Source organism: Lacerta agilis, chromosome 11 (genome assembly GCF_009819535.1).
Source record: "Lacerta agilis isolate rLacAgi1 chromosome 11, rLacAgi1.pri, whole genome shotgun sequence".
Lineage (NCBI taxonomy): Eukaryota > Metazoa > Chordata > Lepidosauria > Squamata > Lacertidae > Lacerta > Lacerta agilis.
Window position 1 is genome coordinate 29,382 of NC_046322.1, and position 19,722 is coordinate 49,103.

General features: G+C 49.7%; 1 protein-coding gene across 2 annotated transcripts in view; it reads left to right on the forward strand.

Moving 5' to 3' along the window:
- The first annotated feature begins 5,921 nt into the window (after nt 1-5,921).
- CA9 (carbonic anhydrase 9) overlaps nt 5,922-19,722 on the forward strand; it is a 29,386-nt gene continuing 15,585 nt past the window's right edge. The window contains exons 1-3 of one of the 2 annotated variants that reach the window (XM_033164334.1): nt 5,922-6,113; nt 12,566-12,607; nt 13,383-13,553. In XM_033164334.1, the coding sequence (XP_033020225.1) occupies nt 5,993-6,113; nt 12,566-12,607; nt 13,383-13,553 (334 nt within the window). In that variant the 5' untranslated portion in view covers nt 5,922-5,992. The remainder of the gene's footprint in view (nt 6,114-12,565; nt 12,608-13,382; nt 13,554-19,722) is intronic. The other variant, XM_033164333.1, reaches the window with a different exon arrangement.

The following is a 19,722-nucleotide window of genomic DNA, read 5'->3' on the forward strand; positions in this document are numbered from 1 at the left end:
TTTGCCTCGTCTCTTGAAGAAGCAGGATGCTCTCTTGGCTTGCAGCTGAGAGGAGCACAGGTGAAGCCTGTTCCCCTATGGAATCAGCTTCACTACATGTAAATACATTTATCTAAGCCTGTCTGTCTCTCTGAGCCTGTACTGTAACTCAGGAAGTAATGTAAGTAAACTCTTTTATATCTTATAAACAGTGCTGTGTTGTGTCTTTACTTTTAAGAGGAAAGGAGGGGAATATACCAGGAATATATATTTCTTATAGAGGCTTTAGCAAGCCTATGCAACTGTTTTCTGCTGTGTTTTAAAAGGGAATGTAACTCTGCTAAGTTTGGAGCTTGTATTAACAAGCTGGGATGAGATATATAAGTTAATATATACTCATCCACACTCCTAAGCATTCCCACACCAGCTCCATCTGGTACACAGGCTGAGACCCCACCTGCCCGCAGACTGTCTTGCCAGAGTGGTGCATGCTCTGGTTATCTCCTGCTTGGACTACTGCAATGTGCTCTACGTAGGGCTCCCTTTGAAGGTGACCTGGAAACTACAATTAATCCAGAATGTGGCAGCTAGACTGGTGACTAGAAGTGGCTGCCAGGACCATATAACACTGGTCCTAAAGGATCTTCACTGCCTCACAGTACGTTTCTGAGCACAGTTCAAAGTGTTGGTGCTGGAATATATCCACAAAGATCAAGCAGGTTTTCTACCTGGCAGACATATGAATAGTAATACAAGGAATATTGTGGATATATTGGAAAGATTGGAAAAGAAGATAAATACACAAGCGGCTCTGATGTTTATAGACGCGGAGAAGGCCTTTGACAACATTTCTTGGAGTTTTATGAAGAAGAATTTGGAAAAGATGGAGGTCGGTCAAAGATTTTTGAATGGCATAAATGCCATTTATAAAGAACAAAAAGCTAAAATTATAATAAACAATGTGATATCTGAAGAAATTAGAATAGAAAAAGGAACGAGACAAGGCTGCCCTATCTCCCCCCTACTCTTTATAACGGTTCTGGAGGTCCTACTGAATATGATTAGAACTGAACAACAGATAAAAGGAATAAGGGTGGGAGAAAAAGAATATAAATTGAGAGCCTTTGCCGACGACCTTGTGTTATCCCTACAAGACCCAGAAACCAGCGTGGTTAAAGCATTAGAGACAATTGAATCATTTGGACAAGTAGCAGGATTTAAGTTGAATAAAGCAAAGACTAAAGTTTTAACAAAAAATCTAACACCTATGCAGGTACAGAAACTACAAGACCAAACTGGACTTAGTTTTGTTAATAAGGTGAAATATCTGGGAGTTAATTTGACTCCTAAGAATCTGAACCTGTTCAAGGACAACTATGAGAAATTGTGGAACGAGATAAAAAGAGATTTGGACATATGGACGAGATTGAAATTGTCTTTGATGGGCAGAATAGCAGTTATCAAGATGAATGTATTACCAAAGATGTTGTTTTTATTCCAAGTGCTTCCGATTATTGATAAGATGGACTGTTTTAGAAAATGGCAAAAGGATTTATCTAAATTTACCGGTATCTGGCAGGGAAAGAAACCCAGGATAATATATAAGATTTTGACAGACTCTAAGGAAAGAGGTGGATTCTCACTGCCAGATCTCAGAATTTACTTTGAAGCGGCAGCCTTTTGCTGGTTGAAAGATTGGTTCAAGTTAGAAAATACTGATGTTTTGGACTTGGAAGGACATGACAATGTATTTGGTTGGCACGCTTATCTTTGGTATGACAAAGTTAAGGCCCACAAAGCTTTTAAAAATCACATTATTAGGAATGCCTTGTATCAGGTCTGGATTCAGAATAAAGATTTGTTAGGAAAACCCCCAGATGGATATTACCAGTTGAGGCCAAGGCCTACAAGAGACCCAACATGCCTGCAAATTGGCCGAAATATGCTGATATATTAGAACAAGAAGGCCAGAATTTTAAATTGAAAAGTTATGAACAATTGAAAGAGAAAGTATTTGACTGGTTGCAATATTATCAGATAAATGAATTTTTTAAATTGGACAAGAAACACGGCTTTCAGTCAGAGAAATCCAAGTTGGAAACGGAGTTAATAGAACCAAGTACCAAAAATCTTTCCAGAATGTACAATTTGTTGCTAGAGTGGCATACGAAAGATGAAATGGTTAAATCAGTTATGATTGACTGGGCGAAAGATGTTGGACATAACATAATGTTGGAAGATTGGGAGAGGTTGTGGAAGGAGGGTACTAAGTTCACTGCATGTAATGTGTTAAGGGAAAACATTATGAAAATTATTTACAGATGGTATTTAACGCCAGTTAAGTTAGCTAAGATGTATCATGATTTGTGTAATAAATGCTGGAAGTGTAAGCAAGTAGAAGGTACCTTCTTTCATACGTGGTGGATGTGCCCAAAGGTAAAGGACTTCTGGGAGAAGATTTATAATGAGCTTAAAAAGGTGTTGAAAAACACATTTACTAAGAAACCAGAGGCCTTTCTGCTTGGCATGACCAACTATGAAATTCCCAACAAAGACAGAACATTTTTTATGTATGCCACTACAGCTGCTAGGATTTTGATAGCTAAAAATTGGAAAACTGAAGAATTACCAACAGTGGAAGATTGGCAGATGAAGTTGATTGAATACATGGAACTCGCAGAACTGAGCGCGAAACTCCGAGACCAGAGGGAAGAAACGGTGCAGGAGGATTGGAAGAAATTCAAAGACTATTTGAAACGACGTGAAAAGATAGACATTTGAAATTAAAATCAGAGGATATATAAGGCTACAGTAATGCCAGAAGTTAGATTAAGATAGGATATAAGAAGTAGTTAGAAATATGTTATGATCATTTTCATTAGGATTAAGATTAGAGTTAAATGATGATTATTGTTTATAAATATTAAGATTTATAATTTATAATTTATAATTTATAATTTGTACCCCGGAAGGAAGATTTTACAATGTTATAAAGTTACTAAAGATGATTAGAAATGAACGCAGAAGAGAGGATGTGAGGAGGTCCCCAAACAATGTTAGGAATAAGATAAGGATAGTTTATAAGTGTTTGTTTGTTAAGGTTTTTGTATTTTTTGCAGTTTTGTAGTTTTTGTTGTTTTGTAAGATGTATTTTGTATTGTGTATTTTGTTTTTTTGTTAACAAATTTAATAAATCTTTATTTTTAAAAAATTAAGTATGCAGAAACATTCAAACAACAACAACAACAACAACAAAGTGTTGGTGCTGACCTTTAAATCCCTAAATGGCCTCAGCCCTGTATACCTGAATGAGCGTCTCCACCCCCATCATCCAGCCCAGACACTGAGGTCCAGCTCTGAAGATCTTCTGGCAGTTCCCTCACTGAGAGAAGTGAAGTTGCAAGGAACCAGGCAGAGGACCTTCTCAGAAATGACACCTTTTCTGTGGAATGGCCTCCCATCAGATGTCAAGGAGATAAAGAACTACACAACTTTCAGAAGACACCTGAAGGCATCCCTGTATCAGAAAGTTCTTAATATTTGACATTTTATAATTATTTATATGCGTTGAAAGCTGGCCAGAGTGGTTGGGGCAATCCAGCCGGATGGGCGGGATATAAATTTTGTTGTTGTTGTTGTTGTTGTGTATATATATATATATATATATATATATATATATATATATATATATATATATAACACCAATCCTGGCCTGACTGCACTTGTTGCCAATTACAGTAGTTTCTGGGACCAATGCAAAGTGCTGGTTTTGACTTATAAAGCCTTAAGCAGCTCAGGAGCACAATGCATCAAGGACTGCCCTTCCCCATATGAACCCACCCAGACCCTGCAATCATCATCAGAGCCCTTCTTTGTGTGCCTCCTCTATGCAAGGTCTGGAGGCTGGCAACACAAGAATGAACCTTCTGCAGTGGCTCCCCATTTGTGGAATACTCTTCCCAGGGAGGTTTGCCTGGCACCTTCGTTACATGTTGTTAGATACCAGGCAAAAACTTTCCTCTATAATCAGGCCTTTAGCCTTTAACTATCTGTGGTCTTTTAGAAGTGGGTGGGACATTTTTAATGGTTTTCTCTTTCCTCTGGGTTTCTAAGGGTTTGGTGTTTGTTTGTTTTTTGGTTGGTTGGTAAGTTGCTTTGGACAACATAAAGTTACTAACAAGTTTAATAAATAATAATAATGTGTAGTATGTGAAAAACAAAAGTTTATTTTAGGATTGATATGACGACAAATTCCAGGGAGTGGGGTGGGCAGTATTAATCTTTGCAAGAGAACACAACAAAGGGTCTTATGCCACAACAAACCTTAGTCTTCAAGCTGCAACAAAACTCTGTTTGGTTAGTGAGAGGTGAAGATCCTGCATGATTTGCACTCCAAAATATGGAGGTGTGGCAGCATTCACAGGTGAACATTCTCACCTACCCTCTTGCATTGGGATGTGACCTCCTTCCCTCTTACACCATCCCTAAGGCTTGAAAGGAGACCTGCTGTTGCAGCTCCTTCTAAGATCAGTCTGGGAGCTGAGTCTCTACCCCGCAGGATCAGTGCACCTGAGCATCCTCAGCAGTTGCTGGGTGGGGCCTCACCACTGAATGACCCCACTGGTGCTGGCAGGCAAGCAGCTCCAAACCACCCATTAAAGTAGAAGCATTGGAGGCTTCTGCCTTATAACAAGTAAGGCCCTTGGGTCCACCTAGCTCACTACTGTCTACTCTGACTGGCAGCTGCAGTTCCCCAGAGTTTCAGGTAGGAACCCAGTTACAGGTGGGTAGCCGTGTTGGTCTGCCATAGTCGAAACAAAATAGAAAATTCTTTCCAGTAGCACCTTAGAGACCAACTGAGTTTATTCCAGTCTATTTCTGAAATTTCTTTGTATTAAGACAGCTACTTTGAGATCTTTTATAGAATGTCCTGGGAGATTGAAGTGTTCTCCTACTGGTTTCTCTGTCTTGTGATTCCCGATATTAGATTTATGTCCATTTATCCTTTGGCATAGGGTTTGGCCTGTTTGTCCAATATAGACAGCTGAAGGGCACTGTTGGCATTTGAGAACACTTCAATCTCCCAGGACATGGAGAAATAGACTGGAAAGAGAAGTGGCTGAATTGCAACTAATCACCAAACTTAAAACCATGGAGAAACCTGGTTTGAACAAGGACATTGGATTCTTATCTCATTATACATAACAAAGCTATCTTTAGCCATCTCACCCCTTGCCTTTCCCTGCAAGACTAATTGCAGAGTTGTCAACAGGTTTTCCACACCTATCAGCTGATCACCCATTCCCACCACCCTTCTGAGTAATACCCCTCCGCACTCCCTCACTATATTTAAGGATCTGGTGACTTCTGTTTCAGTGTATCTGAAGAAGTGTGCATGCACAAGAAAGCTCATACCAAGAACAAACTCAGTTGGTCTCTAAGGTGCTACTGGAAAGAATTTTCTATTTTGTTTCGAGGTAGGAACCCTTTCCTTTGCCCTACCTGGAGATGGTGCCAGCCAGGGATTGAACCTCAAACTTCTGCATGCAAAGCAGGCAAATGCTCTGCAACTGACCTAAGGTTCTTTGGTGCCCCACAATGCAGCAGAGCAATGCTCTATTGGAGACTCTGGGTCATTGTGGGTAATTTAGACTGGTGGCTACCAAGCTCCGAAGGGGCCTTTAACAGAAAGAGAGGATTTGTAGGCGCAGCTGAGGGGGCTAAGCCTGCTGGTGCGTCTCAGGGGCGGCCATGGCTGAGGGTGTCCTGGCGAGGGCTGGGAAGAACCGCAACAGAGCAGGGCAGAGCTGAGCTCCCAGGCTCAGCCGGGGATAGTCCCCCGAGAGCCAGGAGCCAGAAGGGGGCGCTTTCAGCCCGTGGGGCTCCCGGAGGAGGCGGCGGTAGCAGCGACAGCTCCTTGCTATAAAAGGGCGCGCCCGCCCCGTCGGCCGTCCTGAGCGCCTGCCGGTCCCACTCGGCCGGGCGTGGAGGAGAGCCGCGTGCAACGAGGACGATGTACGCCCGGGACTGGCGAGGGCTGCCCCGCAGCCGCCTCCTCCTGCTGGTCGCCCTGCTCGCCTGGGCCGCCGCCGATGCCCACGAAGAGGACGCGGAGGGGCCCCACTGGGAGGCAGGTGGGTTAACCGTGCGGCTGAAGCCCCCAGATCCGCTCCCCATCCCCGTGTAGACATGGTAGAGCCGCCGATCTTCACAATTTCAGCGGACTTCAGTTTCCGAGGGACCCACAAGGGAGGCCCCGCCACGGGGGCAAGTGCATCTCCCCCCGGGGTGGAGGGCGTATGGAGAAGGGACACCCGCTCCGCCAGGGACCGCCACGCGTGCTGCGGCTGCTCGGGCGCTGTCCTCCGGCTCCAACATCGCCTTTACTCCCGGGGCCGGAGCCGGAGGTCGCCCCTGGAGGGGCCAAGAATGCCGGCGCGACCTCCAGGCGCCGGCGGAAGAGGATGCCTCTGAACATGCTCAGAGTCCCCTTAGCTCTCTGCTCCCTCCCAGCCGGTTCGACTTCTCAGCGGGAAAGGAAAGCGCCTCCATCCTTCTCTCGCTTTATCACCTAGGTACCAGCGGCCCCCACGCCCGCGCCCAGAGCAGCGCAGCAGCGCGGCCGGCGAGGAGTGAACAAAAGGGGGATGCCGGTCTGTTGAGCTGGCTTGGCTTGCGGGCTCTGGAGGATCCTGATTAGGAAAGAATCTTTGTGGAAGTCCCCCCTTGGGATCCTAGTGGCCCCTGGCTCTTGTGGTTCTGGACTGGTAGTTCCGCTCCAGCTGTGGAGGCGCCCCGACTCGCCTCTCTGCCGAAAAGCATCCACGCCTCCCATTCCCGCCTTCTCCGGCGGGCCCCCGACCTGAGGCCTTTGTGAACAATGGCTGGGGGAGAGGGGAGGGAGGTGGTCTAGTTTGGGGAGCCGGATAGGGCAGGCAAATGCTGGCCAACGTCCCCCCCCCCGGCAGCCCCCTCCCTTTCCCGCGGGGACTTCTGGGCTTTCTGCTTGTGCCATCCTCAAGTCAAGGAACAAAATAGCACCTTAGAGACCAACTGAGGAACAAAGTTAGTCGGGCCACGGGGAAGGGGCTCTTTGGTGGCGCCCCCTCCCCGCCCGGCGCTACTGCCTCTGAGGCTTCTTTCTCTCGAGCCCTGGACAAGAGGCAGCCGGGCTGTGCCGAGGCTCCCAGACTTCTTTTTCCGTGGAGGCTAGAGGTGTTTTATGTATGGATTAGCTGCTACATTTTGATGGCCGTTTTGGGGCAATCCTGTATGAGGAAATTGACCTTGAAGGAATACTCTGACCAGGTCTGGTTGTTCCACGTCCAGCCACGTACAGGGAGCCAGGGAGGGGAGCAGGCGGGCTCAGTCAGGGGCCCGATCCCACAGCAGTTTGTGCCAAGGTCCTCGCCTGAATGTCCTGGGGGCGGGGGGTGCAGCTTATGGCAGGCATGCGTTTGCAATACTCTCCTCTCGTTGCTTTTAAATAAAAATTGGGTCGCTGTGAGCTCCCTGGATGGCGGGGGGGGCATGCAGAGCCTTCAGGTAATGCAAAATACAATCAGGTTCAGTCAATTTATTAAGTTGCTTAATCAACCAAAGGTTTAATTGCCGACTAAAATGTTCTCCCCATCCCAGTTCAGTGGCGCGGCAGCAACTGATGGGTCCACCGCCATAAAGTGAGTCAACCTCGATGGGAGGGGGAGGCTTAAAGCCGGCTTTTCTTTCCCATTTCCACCCTAGGGAAGCCTGATCCTGTGGGTTTCAGGGGAAAACCGCAGTGGCATTTTCTTCTAGCTGCTGGATCTGATGGGGCTTGGTTAAGTAAGTGTTGCTTGCTACACGTGGTCAGGAGAAAGCTCTCAAGAAGCCTGGATGGGCTCCTACCGGAGATCCACAAATGGCTCGAAATTCATAGGCTTCCTCTCAGGCAGAGCTCTGGGAGGTGAAACATTGGATAGGCGGGGGGAGGGGGAGCGGGGAGCTCCTGGGGGTGCTGCTTCCTGCCCCTCCCCAGCTCCTGCTGCTTCAGTCACTTGCTGTCTGATTATGATACTCCCAACCCCCTTTTCTAAGCTTCAACACTGGGAGTTCCTCCTCTGTCCCCTCCAGCCTGCTCCTTATGGTGGGATGCTAGTGCTAATGGGGCTGCTCCACGGACGCAGCTGCATGTCTTGTGAGGAGCTGAGGAGCATCCTTGACGCTGTTGCTCTTGCCTAGCTCAAAGGCCATTCCATTTCAGGTGAGGCCACTGCTCTCCCCGCTAAATTATCTTTTTTACTAAGCAGCAAAGCGTTCGGAGAATTGCCTTAATCCAGGGGTAAGCAACCTTTTTCAGCCGTGGGCTGGTCCAATGTCCCTCAGAGCATGTGGTGGGCCAGACTATTTTTTGGGGGGGGAGGGTAATTAACAAAATCCTATGCCCCATAAATAACCCAGAGATGCATTTTAACTAAAAGCACACCTTCTACTCATGTAAAAACACTCTGATTCCCAGACCATCCGTGGGCCGGATTGAGAAGGTGATTGTGCCGCATCCGGCCCACGGGCCTTAGGTTGCCTAGGTAAAGGTAAAGGGACCCCTGACCATTAGGTCCAGTCGTGTCCGATTCTGGAGTTGCGGTGCTCATCTTGTGTTACTGGCCAAGGGAAGTGGCGTACAGCTTCTGGGTCATGTGGCCAGCATGACAAAGCCGCTTCTGGCGAACCAGAGCAGCGCACGGAAGCACTGTTTATCTTCCCGCCGGAGTGGTACCTATTTATCTACTTGCACTTTGACATGCTTTCAAACTGCTAGGTGGGCAGGAGCTGGGACCGAACAGCAGGAGCTCACCCCGTCGCAGGGATTCGAACCACCAACCTTCTGATCAGCAAGCCCTAGGCTCTGTGATTTAACCCACAGCGCCACCCGCATCCCTTGCCTTAATCAGTGCAGGAGGAGGAGGTGGAATGATGGGGTCCAGACAGAGGAAATGGGGGCTGAGCAAGGACAAGAAATGGGAGGTGGGAGTCCTTGGGGTGGAATCGCCAGAGTCCACTCTGGCTCTTGCAAATGGTCTCTGTCCCCCTACTGGGCAGGCCACCTCTATCCACCTCTCCTTGGTCACCTCAGGGAGGACTCACACCCCGGCCAGCACCTCTTTAATTTTCTACCTTGGGGCAAGAGATATAGAAGTATTGTCAGCCACACCAACAGGTTAAAGAACAGTTTTTATCCGTGGGCTGTTGGGCTGCTGAATGGAAAAAAATAGTGGTGCAATTGACTTCTGACAAGCACACAGAGTGCAAACAAGACTGAGTGTATGTGAGGGGGAGGGGGGCTCGTTTAATTTCACTGCACACAGGTGGTGTGACAATAAAGGATTATTATTATTATTATTATTATTATTAGAAGGGCTGAGCCTATGTTCTGGGCAGAGCATAAGGAAGGGGATTTAGTGCCTCTCTTGTTCTGAGCTTTTGGGGAGTGCCCAAAATAGCAAAGTCTCCCCAGAAAGTGAAACTGAACAGAACTACATTATGCTGCTGTCTTCTGCACAAAGATTTTGTTTTTGTTTGCTGCATTTAGCCCAAGATATTCTAGACCTCCCACAATCTACCTTGTACCTACTTACTAATGTTAGCAGTAAATGGCCTCTCTTGTTGGTATGAGAGGAAGCAGACTGCTCACAACCAAGGCGTCTCTGGCATTTCTTGGGGCAGTTCCAGAATGCCTTGGGGTGCACTGGCAGCTTCACCCTAGAAACTGTGGTGGGCCTCGTGGTGGCTTAAGGCCTGCTGAGCAAGGCTTAAAGAGGCACCTGCAGTCCACTCTTTGGAACCACTGAAAGACACCAGCACCTGTGTCTTAGCAGGCTCAGGGGCTTGTGGGAAGAGAGACATTGGCCACCTGAGGGGCCTGGCATGTGTGCACACCCTTGGGGTGGGTGGGCAGGGAGGAAGCACATTACAGTCCTGTACAGTCTGTGCCACCAGCACAGAGGTGGGGGGGGGGAGAGACCTTGCAGGAATCTGGCCCACTCCCAGCCCTCAGGCGCTGCTCTATCCATCAGGCACGTGAACTCCTGGCCCAGGTTGCCAGGAGGGGATTATTATGTGTGGCATAAGTTGTTCTGAGCGGAAAAATGTTTTCCAGGAAATTTCATTAATTACATCTCAGGGTGTTCCATTTTCTTCCACATTAGCTATGCTTAATTTATATATGGAAGAAACTGAACAGTTAAAAAGCAAAGAACTTGTAACATGTCTTTTAACAGCAGCGCATACTGTACAGCCATAGCCAGAAACTGGAAAACTTAAATTCTCCAGATATGAACCAGTGAGATAACATAGTTTGGCAAACAGCCTTACTGGGGAAGCACTATCACACAAATTAAGTGTCATGTGGACAAAACAAAAAGCACCTGACAATTTCTATGAAATCTGGCATTATTTTATTTTATTGTATATACAAATAATGAAGCAAGGGTCTGGGAAGAATCTCCCGTTCAAGGCGCAGTTGGCTTGTATAGACCAGAGGTGTTTGTTTGTTTCCCATCAGCCATATCCTGTAACAAAGGAAGTAAAGTTAATGATATAGTGTATTATAGTTTGTTTGGTATTATGGCAGCCCTGTATCTGGATGTCTTTAATGTTTGATGTTTTATTATATTTTTATATGTGTTGGAAGCTGCCCAGAGTGGTTGGGGCAATATTACTACTACTGCTACACCAAGAGAGAGGGGGGGGGGGATGAGCTCTTAGATCCTAATGACTTTTATTTATTTAGCTTTTGTATGCCTGAGAAACTTGCTTTTTCCCTTTTTGTATTGGTTACTGTTTTGAAATTCATTTAAAACGATTTGGTGGGGGAAGTTGTTCTGAGCAGGAGGTTGCAGAGGAAACACTCCAGCAAAGTCCAAGGAGGGTGGCTGAAGGCCCACCTGGACCACCTGTCCTTTTTTTTAGGTGTAGATTTTTATTACTTTGCACAGTAAAATGGTTCAGTCCCTTCTACCACCGGAGCCTCCACCCATCCCCCAACCCCATCATATTTTTTGCAATAATATTTTCATTTTTGCTTTGGAGTCCTTGGCACATTCTAGTGCTCAGGTTTGCGTAATCCTCCCTCCTTCTAGAGGAAATGCCTCAGGTGGTTTCAGTGCCACCTCCCAGATGATGAGTTATTGTTCCTTCTTACATCCCCAAGTCTGAATGCAGGTGGGGGAAAGGCCAGAGTACAGTGGTTAGGAGTCCAATGAATAGGGCTTGGGGAGACTCTCAAGACCCCAGAGACCCAATGCTGCCAGTCAATGTGGACAACACTGGCCCAGATGGATCCAAGGATGTGACTCAGTATAGGGCAGCCTCCTGTGTTGTATGCAGGAGGTTTCAATAGGGACCGTCCGGGGTGTTTTGCTGCCAGGGGTAGCTGCTTCCGTCTGCCTAAGGGTAGGGCTCCCCTCTGTCCCAGGTCTAGTCCCCAATGTCATCTCCAGGTAGGAATGGAAAAGAGCCACCTGCCAGTCAGAGGAGGCAATGCTGAGCTGGGGGCGTGCAGGGAATAGAAGGCAGTTCTCTCTGCAACAGAGGGCACACCTGTTGATCAGAACAGACTCTCAAAACTGGGCAACTGTGTTCAAGTCTTATACCTGGCCTTCCTCTTGGTTTCTAAGGGTTTGGCATGTGGGGAATGTGTGGGTCAAGGGTGAGTAGGGTGGATTTGGAGCTCCAGGGACAGCAGATTTCCAAAGGGCAAAAGATGGGGTTGCAGATAGTGCAGAGTCAAGAGCAGGGTCTTCCTTGCTTGTCCTGGGAGTGGGCACAGCCCAGAGTTTTCTTTGCAGTCATGCAGGAGACTAGGAAGGAACCGCCATCTAAACAGAGGGCCCTGAACTAAGATCTGAAAGTGCTTATTGGGGCAAGAGCCCTGAACAGCCTCATGGGAGGGGGCCACAGTGCCTGAGTGCTTGTCCAGAAGCCCCCCCAGGGGAAATCTCATCTCAGTCGTGGGCCCAAGAGGGGAATTTTCACAAGAATCTCTCCCTCCCATTGTTCCTTCAGCAGGGCAAGAATAATCCTGTTGGGTTACTTTACAGGGTTGTAAGAGTTACCGAGAGGATGTGTGTGAAAAACTTTCAGCATGAGAAAAGAGCCATAAAAGGCTCCCATATATTCTTCCACTTGCCTCTCCTGCAATACATTGACGCCAAGTTCTGCCACCCTCATGAGGCTGCCTGGCTGGCTATGGGGACCTGGCCTCCCCATCACCATAGAAACCGAGCCAGGTGTGGAGTGCACCTGAGCAGGGGAAGGAGGAGGGAGGGAGAAGCAGCCACTCACCTCTCCTCTCTGGACCACCTGGCCTCCCTTTGGAGGCAAGCAGGTAGGGACTGGTAGGCTCCTGGGCACTCTCCCACCTTTGAAATGCAGTGGGGTTGCATGGGATGGGAGCAGGGAACCCTTTCCCAGGATAATGCCTGACCCAGTAATATCCCCTTCCTCCACCAGAGGTTCACCAGGAGGATGGAAGGGGGTAAAGCAGCTGCTGGGCCTTGCTGGAGAACCTTCAGACTTCCTGATCCCTGGCTTTTCTTTCTCTTTCCAGGTCCTCCTCCTGGCCATGGAAACAGTCACTGGAGCTATGCAGGTAAAGGCTGGCGGTGAAGGCTGCCCTTGCCCCCACCCTCTCCTCTGGGCTTCTGGCCAGAAAACAGACGCTGTGGGGCTTAATGATTAGCCAGCTCCTGGCTCCCTCCCTCTCTCACCCAGAGCCAGATGTCCTGCTCTCCCTGGGCCTGATCAGCACCACCCCAAGGCCTGCATGGGCGGGTCTGGGTCTGGCTGAATGAGAGTGGGGGGCAAAGACCTCTTGCCAGTCAGTCCTGTTGGTCCCCCAGCTCAGTCGGGGACAGTGGTGGACCTGGAGTCCTCTGCAGCCACAGAATAGGTGCCACCATCTCCTGTGAGGCTGGGCCCCCAGGGCCTCCTTCCGTGGATCTGGTGCTCCCTGGCCCCCTCCTCCCCCAGCAGAAAGCTCAGGTGCCTCTGCTGGCACTTTGCCCTGTGGGAACCGGCTGCTTCTGAGATTCAGCCGGTTTGCCTTGGGGAGGAGAGCAACCTTGGCACGTGCCCTTGAAGGCCTGGCTCAGCGCGGAGGTGTGTGGGGCCCAGCTGGCAGGGGGGAGTGATAGCAGGGAAGCAGGCGCCAGGAAGCCACTTTGCAACAAGGGCAAGACAGGAGAAGTTGAGCCGCTTGCCTCTCATCTCTGGGGTCCTTGATGGCCTCTTAGTTTATCCCCTAAAAACATCAGGATGAGAGTGAAGGGCTTGTTCAAGGTCAACCTCATCAACCCCCAAGATGGGCCACAAGCAGCTAGAAGGAAACCCTCTCCCCTCCCCTGACGCCTGCCCTCCTCTTTCAGACAAGGCAGAATGGGCCTTCGATTTTCCCCACTGTGGGGGCCACATGCAGTCCCCCATCAACATTGAGACAGGGGCTGCCCTCTTCAGTGCCCAGCTGGAGCCCATCCTGCTGCCTGACTACAGCCTGCCTCCCAGGGAGATGCTCCGCCTCCAGAACAATGGACACACAGGTGAGACCCCCTACCTGCCAATGCCCAACCACACCCAGGAAGCACCAGTGGGCAGGGAGGGGTTGGCATATCAACCGTTTGGGATTTTAATGAGGCTGGCAAGGGGCACCCCCACAGGTTGGCCCAGCTTCAAATTATGGCGAGGCCCAGGCAGCCTTTGGCAGGTGGAGCTGCTCCTCTGTTGATGTTCCAGTTCTGCACTGTTATGGTTCCCCTCCCCCCGGCCAGGGGGAAGCCCCCCAGGGGACTTCATATCTGAACCTAGATTCAAACCTGTGCCTGTCATGCTGCACTCCAACCCTTCTTATTATTCATTTGTTTATTCACTTAAAATGTTTCTCAGCCCTTTCCAGAAAGCACCTGTCCAAGGGGGCTTGCAACAGTCAACATTTACAAAATGATCAACAACATGCACAAAAGAAAAAAAAACTTCCATTTCCTCCCCATCCCCCACTTTCCCAAGATAAAAACATCCAATAAAGATATTCAGCCAAGCAATTAAAACATTTTCCACAGCTCAGCAACCCACAGTCTAAGCCAGAGGGCATTTCTCAAGGACAGGCTGGTCGTAAGAGAAACTTCAACGCCTCCCCAAAGGTGAACAGGCGGCCAAGTCTGCTTCAGATCCACCAGCAAGGAGTTCCAAAGGCATGGGGGCCACCACAGGGAAGGTCCTCTCTCTCATGGACACCAACAGCACTGAGCTAGGAGTTGGGCACATGCAGAGGACTTCAGCCCATGGGCAGGCTGATAGTGTGCGCTGCAGGCAGTCCATTGGATAACTTGGGCCCAAACGGTTTACGGCTTTAAAGGCTAAAGCCATCACTTTAAATTGGGCTCCGAAATGCACCAGAAGGCAGGACAGAGCCATGACAGCAGAAGGGGTTACAGTAGCTGACCACTTCTCTCCCTCCTCAAAGATCTAGTTAGAGGTGGACTTTGGTCTTTCAAATTTCAGCAGCCCCCAATGCAAGGCCAAAATTTGGGGAGCCCCCATCTTTCACCTGCCATTTTGCTTAATTCACTATGTCATAGCTGTGACACCCCCTTAGTGCAGCACCCAGTGTGGGAAAATTGGTGGCACTTCCCTAAAACCACCTCTGCTCTAGTGACCACATTTGGGACCAGCTGAAGTTTCCAAACTGCCTTTCATAGCAACGCCATGCAGAGCACATTGCAGTAGTTAAACCTGGATGTGATTCTGGTGTAGGTCACAGTTTATAGGTCAGACCTTTCCAGGTGGGCTGAAGCTGATGCACAGTGCTTCTTCACCTGCCAGCCAAGCTGCATGTGGAATATAGAAAAGGCAGGATCTAGCCCAGAGCCGTTCCCCTGCACCAGCTAAGGATACCAACAGCCTTCCTGGGCTAAGGAGGTGGGGGAAAGAGGCAGAGCCAAAGGTCATACTGAGGATGCTGCTCCACAAACCTTGGGGTGACAGCCTCCCAGCAGTTCATGTAGAGGTTGAAAAGCATGGGGGGTGGTGTGAAGCTAGGGGGCATGGGGCAGAGCAAACGCCCCATCCCCAGGTTCCATCATTCTGAAAATGCTCATCCTAGAAGGACTGGGACCTTGTGAAGCCTAAGCCCAGTCCAGACAGATGACCAGAAAGTTGCTGTGACTGAGGGTATTGAAATCATTAAGAGGTGAAGGAGAGACAACAGGAGTGCCCCCTGTCCCCCCTTCATCCTTTGCCATAAGTCATCCATCAGGACCAGCAAAGTGGTTTTCATAGCATAACGATGCCTGAGCTGGAATAATCAGCATCATGCAAGGCCACCTGGAGCTGAGAGACCTTCAGCCCCTTGCGCCAAAATGACACATTTGAGAGCAGATGGAGGCTTTTGATACTTCTGGTGCGTCTCAGGGAGGTGGGATTGAGGACACTGTGCTTCAGTGATTCCACTCTTACTCCTGGGTCCATTTGCATGGTAGTCATGGGAGGCTACAGTTCAGCACCATGTGAGTAGCCCTGTGGTGTCCCAAAGGGTTCAATCTTGTTCCCTGTGTACTTTAAGATCTATACATAACTTCTGGGAGATTCAGAGTGAAGTGCCTTATGGAGATGACACCCAGCTCTATCTCTCTGCTCCATCTGAATCAGGAGAGGCAGCTGAGGTTTTAGAGCAGTGCCTGGAGGCAGAGAAGGGCTAATAAACTGAAGCTGAATCCTGAAATGACCAGTGTTATGTGTCCTGGGTTCTCACATCTGAGAGGTGGGGAGGCAGCCTGCCCTAGATGGGGAAGGAGCAGGCTTGCAGCTTGGTGGGACTCCTGGATTCAACAGCATCCCAGAGGCTAAGTGGCCTTGGTATCTCCTGCCATCTTGTCCCTTCTTGTGCTGCTAGTTTCAAGGGTGTCTGCCTGACTGGTCAGCAGGCAGAAGAAGGAGCAGGTGGTGTGAGCAGTACAGTGCTCCCAATGCAGGGAAATCCCCCTGGCTCTCTTGTGCTTTCGCCCTTCTACCCACCTTCCTCCAGCCCTCCCCTCCTCCTCCTCCTCCTCCTCGTTTTTTGCTAGGCTAAACAGAATTATTCTTGTAACCTCCGCACAGAAGAAAGGACTGTTGGAGATCTTCAAGGATCAGCTCCACCCATTTGCAAAGTCTTCCTCTGTACAAAAGTTAGTCATATGGGGAAGGGAGGATGAGGGCTCTCCCCCCCCCCATTACTCTCCCATAGGCAGCAGGGAGCCTCTTGGATTCCCAGGGGCTGCCTGTGCACTCTGGAGCCCTGGTTTTCTTTCCTGGGCTCTAAAATGCGTGAAGAGCTAACAGGATTCATGGAGTCTCTCTGCTCAGAGTAGCTTGACCCTCTGCCTCTTGAAGGACAACCAGGAAGGCGAGGGCGGGTGTTGGGCAAGCAGGTTCATTCCCACCTTCCTCCTCTGCATGATTAATATCTCAAGGACAAACCCAGCTTCGAATGAGGCTCTCTTGTTTTACTGCAGATACTCAGATGACTGATAATACCTTTTTGCCGTCTTAGTCTGTTTTGCAGCAAAAGCAGCAATTGAGGGAGGGAGGTTGAGGCTCTTTAGAAACTAGTGAATGCATAGAAGCAGAAATGCATTTTTGTGGAATAAAGCCTCTAGCTGCACCTGATGGACTCAAACCTTCAAAAGCTTCTTCTGTTGTGTATCTGTTTGCCTGAGAGCCTAAAGACTCAGTGCCAGCAAAGTGTCTTGAATGCTCATCCAGTAGGCAATAGAGAAAGTGAGCCCAAGGAGGGGGCAGGCAGGTCTCCACTGGGGCTGAATTGCCCCAAAGGCTTCCCCCCAGCACTCTGGCCGGCCCTGGCCATGCCCTGAATGCAGACTATCCTGCCTCACCAGGCTGTTGTGAAGGCAAGGAAGAGAGGGCTGGCCGGGCACTTGGTGCAAGGCGCTTATCGGATGTAGGATGACTGTAGGGCTGGAAGAGCTGCCATTTGAGGAGAAACATAAACAGCCCATGCTCCAGGAAGTGGAGAGGGCAGGATACCTGAGCTCATGAATCATTTCTCTTCTTTTATAATACGAAAGTGTAAAGGAAGCTCAGTGAGAAGAATCGGCTGCAGGTGTAAAGCCAGTCAGGGGGCGGTGGCTGCTTTTCCACACCCAGAAAGGTCACGGAAAATAAAGAGAGGCAAAATGATTACGGCGGATGCAGCAACCGCACAAAGGGCCTTTTGACGACTCATGGGGCATTGTGGGAGAAAGCAGGACTGAGCATGTGCAGAAAGCGGAGGGGGGGGAGAGACAAATGCCTCAGGAAGAGTGAGCAAAAGTGTTTTTGCAAGCCGGTGGAGGGGGCCTGGAGTAAGTCTGTTTTGTCAGATCACGAGGGGACGTCTGCTGGAACCCAAGCAGAAACCCTGTCTGTGGGTCCTTGTGGGGTGCCAGGAAGGGCAACAGTGGAGGGTGGAGCTGAAGGTTCCAGTGGGCAGAGCCGACTCCTAGTCTGGTCTCCTCCTCCTCCACCCTCGCACAGACTGCTGAGCTGCGATCCTTTACGTGGCAGGAGGAAGTGCCATTGCGCTCAGTGGGACTGGTGTCTCATTCATGTATTTAGGCAGCCTCTAGATCCCCTTGCACAGACCACAGTGTCATTTACAATAAAGCAACTACATAAGGCCACACAATACATTTTAAGACGCACAGCAACAAGTCATTGGTTCACAATTCTTGCCAGGAGCAGCAGTGATCCTGAAACTCCTGCCCATTTTTGCCCACTTTCCCTCCCAAAAAGATGCACCTTGACCAGCTTCCTGAAGTTATAAAGAGATGAGGCCCGATCCACCTCAGCAGGGAGAGAATTGCACACAAGGAACCACCGCAGGAAAGGCCATTTCGAGGGCCCTCGCACCACGTCTTTCACCTCGCATAGGGATCACCCCTTGATCTTAGCCAAGGCAGGTGGAGATGGGGGGAGGCCCACAGGGGCTTGCTTTGCTCTATTATATACACACATAGAGACACGCATGGAATGGAGTCTGGGCACAGCAGTGCAGACCCCAAGAAAGACACGAGAGAGAGCAGAAAGTCAGTTGTTATGGTTGGGGGGGTTGGTGAGGAAGACTAGGCTCAAGGTGTGGGCTGGGGGGAGGCAGTACCCCATTTCCACATAGCAGAAAACATCTTCTGGCATTGTTTGGAACCCTGTTCTGCATCCTCCCGATTATGCTTGTTGACTAGAACTGGAGTCCAGTTCTTTAAAAAGCCACAGAATATTTGGGAGGCATCAATAGAGTTGAATCTGGGGAACTCCCATATTGGTTTGATCTGCCTGCCCCCTCCCTCCGATGCCTCATATGAGAGGAAGTCCAGAGCCAAGGCAAGGGATCTTGGCCAGAAGGACCTCTTGGAGCCTGAGATCCTATGCACTGGAGATGGTGGGGACTGAGCTGCAGACCTCCTCCTCTTCCTCTTCTATGGGAAGCAAGGCTCTGCCAGTCCTACAGCCAAGCAGGGAAGGCCCATCACACCTGAGTCCAGTGGCGGAGGAAGCCTCTTGGCCACCCAGGGCGGCGCATGGAGGCACCCCCCCCTGGGGCAGGGCGTCGCGGCACATGTCGGACGGGCAGTGCATGTGCTGCTGCTCCCGTGGTGACTGGGTGGGCCGCCAGGCGGGCGGTGGCTTGTGGGCTGCCCCATCTGTGCTGCTTTACAGACAGGGCAGGCCCATGAGCCGCCGCTTGCTCGGTGGTTCGCTCAGTTGCCGCGGGAGCAGTGCCGTTGACTCGGATGCACTGCGCATGCCCAGAATTTCTGGGCATGCGCAGTGCATCTGGCCCGGCGCTGCTGCTTCCATGGCGACCGGGTGAGCTGCCAGGTGAGCGGCAGCTCATGGGGCTGCCCCAGCTGTCCATGGAGCAGCACAGACAGGGTGCCGGGTGGCAGGGAGTGGCAGGAGGGGCCGCCAAGTGTCACCCCCCTCCCCTGGAACCCGGGGCGCACTACCCCTATTGCCCCTCCCTTGCTACGCCACTGCCTGAGTCAGCTGACTCTATTCATGGGGCAGTGAGGGACCCAACAAATGGCAAACAGAAGAAGCTGGGTGATGGATGGGCACCCTGGCCTCTTCCTCTCCATTGTCATGGCCATTGGTTTAATTATTCAGAGAGATTCAGGGGGTGTCACGTACCCCTGTCTTCTCTTCTTTGGTGAACACTCATAACTGAGTAAGATTGTCTTCCATGAACGCAGTCTTAATAGTGTATCCGTAAGTGACTGTGGAGGCCAATTCTGGGTCCACATGTCTTTCCACAGTGGGGACATAGGTTTCCAGGCAGGAGTTGATCATGGTGAGGGTTTGCCAAATGTTTCTCCCTTTTGTCCTGAGTTCAAGCGTCTTCAAAGTCCATGACATCTTTAAGTAAAGGCTATTCTACAATTGGAGCGCTCACAGGCCAGTGTTTCCCAATTGTCGGTGTTTATACCACACTTATTTTAGATTTGCCTTGAGAGAGTCCACCTTTGTTGACCACCAGCATTATGCTTTCCATTTTTAAGTTCGGAATAGAGGAGTTGCTTTGGAAGACAATAATCAGGCATCCGAACAACTTGACCAGTTCAACAAAGTTGGTGTTGAAGAATCATTGCTTCGACACTGGTAATCTTCGCTTCTTCCAGTACACTGGCACTAGTTCACCTGTCTTGCCAAGTGATGTATAAAAATTTTCAGAGACAC